Genomic DNA, 10,683 nt, shown 5'->3' with positions numbered 1-10,683 from the left:
GGGGGTATTTTTTTATTTCTTTTTTTTGACCCCAGCCAATTTTTATTTATTGAAATAAAAAAAACCCTTTTTTTTTTTTTTTTTTTTTACTTAAATTCCGATTTTTAGATCTGCAGAAGAACCAAAGGTACAATCTGTAACTATCTGTATTATGTAGGGATTATCGGAACCATTCTTTTGTACTGTAATTGGTTCCTTGGCATCTTTTATTTTTAGTATCCCATCCTTTGCAGAGAGCACAGTGATTCCTTCGCCTCGGTGATGGAGATCCGACTCCTCCTGCTGCGGGGACGTAGTTTACCTACCCGCCTTACACCTGCGTTAAAATGGCCAAGATGATATTTGGAAAAAATGTTTTATAGTTAGAATGTTTTTTTCTTGTTGTTTGGAGGGTGTTTATTGAAAGCTTTTTTTTTTTAGTCTGTTATAATTGTGGTTATTCATAACCAAATGTTCTCTTAATGTTTGTTTTTGACCGGGAGGAGGAAAAAGAAAGCAATATAGTTGTTATTGTGTTCCAAAAGCTACTAGATGAAATATTAGCCTCGGTGTTGTCCCAAAGGAAAATGAAGGAGCACAAGCGTTCTGACTCGTCTCTCTCTCTACACGGACTTTACCTTCTTAAAAAGACAACAAAGCCTCAGGTTTGATGTTTGCCTTGTTCTTTGGGTACTCTAAGACCAAAAATCAACGTCAGCTTAATGAAGGAGACGCCTGAACTCTTGAGGACACATGATGTCGCCTTTTTTATTATCTCTATTCATTTTGGACTTTTCCTCTTTTCACCTCCGCTCGTTTCCCCCTCTACACGCTGCTGCTTCTGTGTAGGCCGCAGCTTTTTTTTACGAGAGTATAAATGGAGTGATGGCCCTGGTTTCTTGCATAATGTATGATATGCATACTGTGTCCGCCATGTCCAGTCTCGAGTTGCCTTCAACTGCAGACGCGTCTACATTTTCAGTCTGGCAGCAGGACCGGATGGGCTGGTTTTACCATTAAGCTGAAGACGTAATGAACTTTGCAAAAAGGATGTCTTATTGGGATTTATTTATGTTTTGGATATTACAGCCACAAGAGGCAACTCTTCTTTTTTCTTTTTTTGAAGCTCCAGGCCTCTATATGTCTTTGAACGTCCATTTGTAATGGTTTATATTTATTTTTAATCCAAATCTAAAGGATTTTTTTTTATATAATAATAAAAGATCAATTTTTTTTTCTTTCTCCCAGATGGATGGCAGTAGGTTTGTCACATTTTGTTATGCTTGTTTCTGAAGTGCATGATGAGTGAGGCTGAATCGCACGAGTGACATGCGCACTGAAGAAGTCCTTTTTGTTTGAAACAATGTTTGGTTTGCTTGATGTTCTATCCCATGTTTTTCGTGCTTCAAGTGGGAACTACAGCAGCAGAATTAAATTTTGCCTTTGATGTATGAACATACGTAGCAGACCTGAAGTCTCATCATTTCTCCTGTGTTGACCCATATGTTGTGGAAATCTGATGACATGTTCTGCATTTTCCCTGCACGGCCGTTCTACTGTTCCACGTTTGAGATTTCAATGTTTTCTTTTTCCGTTCTAAACATCACACGAAGGTTTTGTTCAATCATATTATTTTTGTTGCAATAAGGCTATACTTGGAAGAAAAAATGATTTGTACCGCCAAACTGTAGTCATTTGGTTAAAACCAGTAAACTGTTCTTTCTTAAATTGCTTGTGTCTCTGAGCTGCTTTTTTTAAAAAGTTTTTTTTTTTTTTTTTAACACTGCTTAAAATTACCACTTGCACATAAACTGAAGTTTACACCGGGCGGGTCAATGCCATCTAGGGTTGTTTCTGACAGAATATGAGTCAGGAATCCCTAAAAATGTATACAGTCATTTTTAAAAGAACACCTGTTTTCATTTTATGGCATGTCAAAAATATTTCTTCTAAAAAATCAGAGACAATAAATCTTTTTGGAGTTCATCAGTTACTTGTGATGATTTGTCTTTGGTAACAAACTGTCAAAAAAAAAAAAAACCTGAACCCAGTTTTTTAGCTCCTTCAAACTCCAAAATGTAAGTAATGTTTTAAGTCAGAGGTGAAATTAGAATATTACTTTAATCCTAAATTTGCCCAGGAAATAAAAAAAATGTTGGGCTTAACTGTACATCCCTATCAGTACTTGGATAAATGTCTCTTAAGTTGCACAGAAACAGTATTATAATTTCATTTTATTTTATTTTATTTTGTAGCCATGAATATTCATGATTTGACCCATCGTTTGGCAGAATTGGCAGAGTTCATTTGAATTATTATATTGTTTTGTTACACAAACTGTCACAAAAACAAGGTTTTAGGTGAAAGTCATACCAGAAGCTTAACTGAATCTAAAACCAGTTCTGATCTGTTCAGGGGTCTTTGTACTTTTTAACCATCAAGCGGTTGCACTGAGGTAAAATGAATGAGCTGGAAGTTGTCCTCTATTGTAATTTCATCCAATTTATGCAGCACCTTCACCAATACAAGTACATTTAACCCCACAGCATAATTCTTCCACCATCATGTTTTACCTTGCTTCTAAGAGCTTCTTTCTTGATTGGCAGCCTGTAGTTCTTGGCGATGATCCTTAGGTTGCTCTTAGACAGTTAAATTTTTTTTTTCCTTAGCAGCTGACAGTCTCAGATGGGTAAAACCTTAACACAGTTATTACTGAGACTTGCTTAGGAATGAATAAGGAATGGATAACATTCCAAACCTTGCAGAAAACTTATGGAGGAGGACTAAAAGGGTCGGTGCCAGGAAACAAACCAATTAGTATTAACTCAAAGAATTCTGCCAAGAAGAGCGATCACACATCCAGACAGGATAGTAGCAAAAGCCTGATGACGGCTATAAAAAGTGTTTTTTTTTGTACGACTTGCAATGGCACGTTAAGCCAGATATTTGTGAAATATATTTAAAGAAAAAAAAAAAACTTCCTCAAATAGTTCATGTCAAAGATGAGGGAAAAGTATCCGTAGCCAGGCAAGTAAAAGTGTTATATTTAAATGTGGTATGCATTAGTCTGTTTCTAAAAATATCAACACACAGCCTCACAGCAGTATAGATGCCTGATGTAACCTATACACACACACACACACACACACACACACACACACACACACACACACACACACACGCACACACGCATACACGCACACGTACACAAAATGAAAGATTTCCAGTTGTAAAGATTAACATCTCAGACTACTCCCAAACTAGATGAACAACAGAACAGCTTATAATATTTAAATGTTTATTTAACAAAAACTACACAAAACTCCAAAGTGTGGGGAAATTTGGTAAATCATAACCAGATTCCAGATCAATCAGAAGAGTAAATATCAGATAAATTTAGCAAACCTAACCAGGTGAAGAAATCTTATGTTTCTAGTTGGCTGCATGGTCTCCTGCATTCAGGTGTGTTATATCACAAACACAGAAAGAAAAAAATGTCAGCGCTCACATCATCCAGTAAGCTACAAGCATTGTCTACCAGTCTGAGAATTTTTTTAAAATAAGATTTTATTGTTTGTTTGTTTTCTTTTTGTTCTACTGTGAGAACAACTTCTCAAAGGTCTGAAACATCCCAGGAATTGTGTACTTGAAGGCTCACCTTAAAGCCAGTCTGTTTGAGGCTGGGGAAAACGGAAAAGAAGCACAGAGTTGCATGTCAGACTCTACAGCTTTCATTTAGCATGTTAAAGGTTGAAGTCAACAACAGCGCTGCTACTAAAAGACCAAACAAGTTTATCTAATTTAGAGTCGTCACCAGACGAGAATCTCCAAAAGGAAGTTGGCCATACAGGCTTGGCTTGCAAAGTTGCATCTGAACTAGAGCTTCCCCAAAGTGAGCTTTTTACTCTCTGAAAATTTGATAAAAATAACATTTATATTTAAATGTCAACATCAAAAGCTATTTTTACTCTGCTTTTGTGCATTTTTGACAAAATAATGACACCAGGGATGAGCAAACAGAAGCACAGAAAAGAGCTTCTAATGAGGGAGGTAAAAGTTAAAACAAACCCGTCACTCGCCATCCGTCTTTTTTGTTGTTTCATTTTCAGCAAATATGATTTGTTTGGATAAATGTTTGATTAATTTATATTTTTTAAAAATCCCGCAATATATATGTAGAAGAGAAAAGGGTGAAAATCACTCTTTACATATATATGTGAGTGGCTGTAAAGAGCACCCACTCAGGTAACAGGAATGTAAACACACATTTCTAGAAATAATTTGCGTGAAAGATGGCACTCTCTGCGTGGGGTCAAAATGTGTTTCTGTCAGCAGACTGGTTTGTGACGCATAGCTATAAGTTGTTCCGGTAAAGCCACATTCCTGTTTGAGGAGTCAGAAACAGCCTCCAACTATAGGGTCTCTCTTTCAAACGTGTTGCGCCATCTAGTGTTCATGAAGAGGCAGTGGAGGTTCTGTGTTCACAAAACATTAAAATGTACACAAAAATTATATGTATTTGCAGTTCATGAACCTGTATTACATGAAGGACTGGTGTTAATTCTACAGAAATGTGTGAGAATGACATGGATAAAAGCGAACTGCTGCGACTTGAAACTTGAAAGTGCTTTTTTTGAATAATCTTTTGAGATGATGTACTTCACAGTTGATTCCATTATATTTCATAGTAAGGCTAGAGGTATAATTTATTTATTACAGCATACAAATCTCGCAGTGATGGAGAACTCATTTCACAAAATAAAAGCTTGCTCATCGCATCAGACCTGAAAGTCAGGATGCCCCATGATTTTAATATTTATTTAACTGAAGACCTAAAACAACTAAAGACATGAGTCTGCAAAAAACAGATTAATAAAAAATAATAATAAAAAAGGAATAAAACATAATGACAAAAAGACATCTACATTTAGCTATAGAGGACGTTGCAAAAATTTTTGCACTCATAACACAATTGAAATGAATAAATGCAATTGTGGCCAACACAAAGTGGGAGAAAATATAAATATTTAGATCAAATATGTTCACATGTTATATTTAGATTCAAAGAAGCAAATTCTCTGAGTGTACAGTTAAGTTATCTTTGCGTGAACAGCTTAAAAGTATCTACATTTTTAACATAGTAGTTTGAAATGCAGCTTTTTATATTCCACATTCATTTGGTTCCTAATTGAAGATAGTCAAGCTTCAATCTTTTCATTTGAAACACAATTACACAGTCAAAAACAATGCATGGAACATCAATAAAACATGAAAACAGAATGCAAAATTAAGCAAAACTGTTCGCAAGAAATGTAAATTGACACAAACCCATTATCAATGGACAAGGAAATACGAAAAAGGCCAAAACAGGACAATATGAAGATGCAAAATGATGTAAACTGTGGATGTTTATGATTTACAGATAATTTCTGCTTGAATTGTGCCAGCTTTGAGACTATTTCAATGCAATTGCTCTTGATCTGCTACGTGACAGTAATTATTTTGAAACATTTGAAGAACAGAGGCCCTTTGATTCCTCATCTTTCATGGAGGTGTTTGGATCTAAATTGCATCGATCCGCTCTAACAATCATTTAAAGGATAAGGAAACCCAAAAAAGGGAGCAGTCGCTGTGAAGTAACGTGACAAAATCTGAAAACAAAGAAAGCGCAAAGGGCCGATTGGATGCAATACTTGGTAGAACCGTTTAATTTCTTGTGCAACAGATACAAACTCTGGCTTTTCTTGTGTGAATTGTGAAGAAAGGCAAAGACAGACAGGGCACATTTAAGGGAACCTGTCGGAAACAGTTACAACTTCAAACCTAAAACACGTTCAGAATTTTAAATAATCCACCTGTAACATTTATACAGTACAATACATTCAGTCAACTAGAGAGCAAACCAGTTGTGGATTGTTTAGGGCAAAGGTCAGTGGACTAGTAGTCTTTTTTTTAAAAGTGTTTCTCTTGAAAAAAGCACATCATTTTTAAACTTCTAATAACGTTTTTTAACATCAAGCTTAACATTTGAGCACATACTAGAAAATTTTGAGCAGCTTTGACATGTTGGCAGCTAGTAAAACTGTAATCATTTTAGCAGTGCATACTCCTCCAGCATCTTTTAACAAAAAATGTTTGAGGTATCTTTTTTTTTTTTTCTTCGGTAAATAAATACAGTGCAACACAAACAGCCTGAGAGCACCTACTGTCGCTCATAATTTGCTCCTGTCCAGCCTTTTTTTCATAGGGTTGGGGTACTGAGGATTCTCAATCACCCCTTCTCCGAACTTAAGCTCCAGGAAGGCCCTTTGGTTGTTGGGGCCGTAGGCTGTGATGCCAGCGAAGGGCATGGGCACCAGCGGCTGCAGGAAGTGCTCCGGGAACTCCACATCCTGTTTGTGCTCTGTCCACGTGTCTTTCGTCATGATGCCGTTGCGCGAGTAGAAAGGCCACAGATCCACGTGCAGGTGGTTGGCCTCGCTGTACTGCACTCTGTAAAAGTCTCCCTCCACTGCCCGCTCCCACACGTAGCCATTAGCATCCACCAGAGAGCCCGAGTCCAGGTTCTTCAGGTGGTCGCAGTTGGGCACGTCCTCCAGGTAGATACCCAGGTCCACGTCGTAGTCCCAGGGTATGATGTCTTGATGGCGGACGGCACCAAGAAGAGAGCCTCCCTCCAGCCAGTAACGCACACCGGAGCTCTCCAGGATGTTAATGACATATTTGGTGGTTTCCCTCAGTGCTCTCAGACAGCACGGAGGCGTCCAGCGATCCAGATACAGGTAGTCCGGCGTGTCATCCTGCACGGTGCCAAAGCAGCGGGGAGTCTCTTTAGTGCAACCAAACCACTGTTCCTTTCCCTCAGGGAGCAGGAGGCGCTTCAGACCGAAGCTCCTCATGAGTTTCCCTGTCGCCTCCTTCAGTCGAGTGTCAGCCTTCCACTGATTGTGAGCAGAGCTGAAAAGTGGCCGGTGGTTTGCCGAGAAACAAGGGCTCTCCAGGAGTTTCACCTTCCAGCCCCTTAAGGTGGTCTGAATGAAAAGGGCAGGAAAGAGGGGGCGCCCCAGAGGTACGGACAAGTTGAAAAGGTCCTCAGTGCGAATCAAGACAACAGCGTCGCCTTGTAAAGCCGTACACACACTCCCACTGCTTCCTGAAGCGGCCGGTGAGTAGGTGGCAGTCCACTCTTTGAGGTTGACCCGCAGGTGGAGGCACTGCACCGCGGATCGTGTTAAAACGGGCACCGCTACTAGCCTCACGGGCCCCCCACCTTCACCTTCCAACTCTTTGATGAGTCTCTCAAAAACTCTCGGCTGCTCCAGCTCCACGCCGTCAGGTACCAACAGGACAAACTCTGTCTGCAAGTGAAACTCTGGCCTGTGAGCTTGTGGTGGCTGGTCGGGGCTAGGAGAGAGCACCAAAAGACGGGCGCCCTCTGGAAGTACAAGGGGAGGATACGGGAATGTGTCGGCCACAGCCAGAAAGGGAAGCTCTGGACGCTGACGAAGGAAGGAGTTAGCCACGTCCCCAACGTAATTCTCAAAGCTTTCAAACTCCCGAAGGAGAACAGAGACACGTGGGCCTCGGCCATGGCCCTCCGCTGCCATTCCTGCATGCTCACCTCCAATGACCCCTAAGGCTCCCCCCAGAAGGGAAGCCGGCCGGGCAGCTCTCCTCGAGCCTCTGCCAAGCTCCTTCCTTTTCTCCATCATCTGCTGTTGGGCTCGAGATACATAATAAAGTATGAGGAGGTTGAGGATGATGGCGCCCGTTAACAGACCCTGGCACAAACTGATACGCATGGCAAATAATACTTTTTAGAGTTTCTTGGAGGAAAAATTCAAGTTTCAATGAAGGCATCCAGTGGCGGATTTTGGCTCTCCATCTGTTCGGCAGCTGGAGACAAACTAAAAGCATAAAAAGACAAATAAATGTTATAATACTCTCTGTGTGTAGGCAAAAATGCATTAAATGTATCTTGAAATTTTTTTAATGATTTTAAAGTGAAACTAACATAACCCTAACCCTACAGTAAATTTAAAAGATAAAATTGTTGGTTGAACAAACATAATGCATTTTACAAAAAAAAAAAAAAAATCTAACTTCTTTAATTCCATAAATTAACTTTTAAGTACTGCAAGTGACTTTTTTGATTTTCCACAATGGATTTTAGTTTTGGCTAAAACCATAATGAACCAACTGATATTTTCAAATATAATTAAAACATATGCAGGCTTTTCATGGAGTTGCTGGATTAAAAATCCACAACAAAAACAGTCAAAAAGTATCAATAAAGTTTTATTTAATCTATTTTTCTTCACATTCACTTGAAAAGAAAATTTTATCTTTCTTTTACATTGTTCCCACAAAAAACAACTGAGAAAACACATGCATCCTCTTTTTGCTAAAGTTTTATGCTTTTTTTCTGAAGTGTAAAACCTAAAATAGAAATAAAATGTTTTTTTTCTAAATGCTACACATTTCTGCCAGTAAACATTCATCGAAATATAGTGTATGTTAGAGACAAAAAAATCTTTATTCATAGAATATACTCAATACTATGATTATTAAATAAAATCAAATGCTACCCAGCGTCCCACCCCAAATCCACACCCACCTCGTCAATACTAGCTTTTCTTTGGTAACACATAAGTTGATTGACTAAATAATAGACGCATAGCAAGAACAAGTTATCAAAAATGTTTCAGCTATACTCACCTTTATTTGAATATATGTCATACTGCAAGACATTCTTTTGAGCAACCCAGGAAATCCCCGCATGCATTCGTAATGCGAAACTCTAGCATTTACATAATTTTTTTTTTTTACCATAATATTAATATCACTGTGGTGTATTTTGTCAGTCAGCTTTGGTGAGCATTAGCTAAGCTGCCTCAACGGGAAGCAGCGAACAAAAACACAAGTCAGCATTATTTACAACGGTGGAGGAAACTGGGTTCTCATTGCTGGAAGTAGAAACCTGCAACATTGCCCAGGCATTCGTGTAATTAATGCTTTACAATCATCCATGCAAGGAACCTCACCAAACGACTTTAGCATTATGCTAGTACACCTTTTGCCTTTGTTGCTCGGAGCAACCAAAGCGCTTCCTCTTACCGTCCTTCAGAATAAAAGTATCACATAATGAAATTTTCTATCACTTTATTGGGCTACTTTTATTTATTGAATTTTTACATAAAAAAAAAATCCCCAAAATATTCCATCAGGAAGTACTTTTTTGTGGCTATTTTTATTTGAGATAAGTTCTTTCTTAGCTTTCTAATTCAGTCCATTGTGCATTTGTTGCTCACAAATGTACATTGACCATATATCTGATAAATAAGACATTGACTTCACTGCCAATGTCACAAATTGGTAAATTTCTAAAAAGCAAATTTAAGGGGAGGGATATGTCATCATTTTGCTTTGTTTAACTTAGTTGATAACTTTACAAGAGTAGAAGCATTCAGCTGACATTAGTAAACAAAATGATGGGTGTTGTGAGTGACTTTGAACAGATTTGGACAAACTCTCAGAAGAACTATAGGTAGATACTTTATTACATCCAATGTAACAAGCTATAACAAAGACATTACATATTGTCTGAACTATATCTGGGACAATTTTTTTGTTTTTGTTTTACTGTTTTATTGGGTTCTATGCATATTTGTTGCTTTTAAAACGAGCAAGAAGCTAAATGCTCAAATCACATTGAATATTTATGTGCCAGAGCAGAGACACTGCATGCAGTCTTGATTCAGACTACTCTGGTTGGTACCCATTTTTTTCTGACTGCTTAGTAAAGTTATTTTTTCCTTCCTAATGTTGATTGGAATGATGGTGATAAAATAGGCTGTACTGGAAGTGCATCCGTGGTGGCATTAACTTGTAGAATCGGACACATCATAAGTCTGTGTGCCTTAATCAAATAATGCTCTGCAACAAAATAGCAAAAACAAAAACTGACAATGGAAAACTACATCTTAAGTGGATGTAAGCAACGTAATTACCTTTGATAACTTTATAAAGAAATGAGATGAGATAGTGTACTGTAAAGGTAAGTTGGATTTTGTGTATTCTACTCAATGCGCTGTAAGCTTACTAAGAATTGATTTTTATATGACATTTTATATATGGGGTTGTAATCTGAGATATTTTATACTTGTGTATAAAAGAATCTGAACCAAAACAAATGGTAGTAGGTTGCAAGACAAAGATTACAGAAAATAATATGCAATAAAAAATACACATAAGATTTGAGAATTTCATTACAATTTATATTCATATTTGTGAAAGTACTGAACTAAAATGAAAAAAAAAATGGATGGATTGCAAATATAAAATGGTTTATTTGCGGGTCTGATGTAGGAAGAGTTGAAACTGCAATGTGTACACAAAAAGGCACACATTTACCCAGAACCACGCAATGAAATAATGTTCTATATTAATCTACTCATGACATACTTGTATGCAATGCTGCAGTCTAGTTTTTTTTCTCTTTTTTTTTGAAGCGGCTGTACTGTGACTTTCACTTGCTAGTCAAGTGGTTCTCGTCATTAAAAAGTTTAAGAATTACTGATCCAATCGAGTGTTTGAAACTATAAAAATAGCAAACATTTAAGGAAAACCGAGATTTATATGTGAGATGGGGAAACCGGAAGTAAAGTTTTGGGTGGTTTTATGGGGCTTTGCTATGTCAAAACG

At 37.9% G+C, this 10,683-nt stretch overlaps 1 protein-coding gene and 1 long non-coding RNA gene across 2 annotated transcripts in view; both read right to left on the bottom strand.

Moving 5' to 3' along the window:
• The window catches only part of LOC106953844 (uncharacterized), a 5,379-nt gene extending 3,461 nt beyond the window's left edge, over positions 1–1,918 (bottom strand). Inside the window, exon 1 of the long non-coding RNA XR_001426266.1 lies at positions 66–1,918. This is a non-coding gene — a long non-coding RNA (uncharacterized LOC106953844). The remainder of the gene's footprint in view (positions 1–65) is intronic.
• Positions 1,919–4,664: 2,746 nt separating this feature from the next.
• Positions 4,665–9,085, bottom strand: fkrp (fukutin related protein). Its single transcript, XM_015042903.1, has 2 exons — positions 8,698–9,085; positions 4,665–7,886 (listed from the first exon to the last, which is right to left on the bottom strand). Exon 2 carries the CDS (start codon positions 7,779–7,781, stop codon positions 6,192–6,194), a length of 1,590 nt encoding a protein of 529 aa, XP_014898389.1. The 5' UTR covers positions 7,782–7,886; positions 8,698–9,085; the 3' UTR covers positions 4,665–6,191.
• Positions 9,086–10,683: the final 1,598 nt, after the last annotated feature.

Source organism: Poecilia latipinna, unplaced genomic scaffold, assembly GCF_001443285.1.
Source record: "Poecilia latipinna isolate Pla-1442-1.1 unplaced genomic scaffold, P_latipinna-1.0 Scaffold607, whole genome shotgun sequence".
In the NCBI taxonomy this organism is placed as follows: Eukaryota; Metazoa; Chordata; class Actinopteri; order Cyprinodontiformes; family Poeciliidae; genus Poecilia; species Poecilia latipinna.
This window is presented reverse-complemented; position numbering and strand designations above follow the sequence as displayed.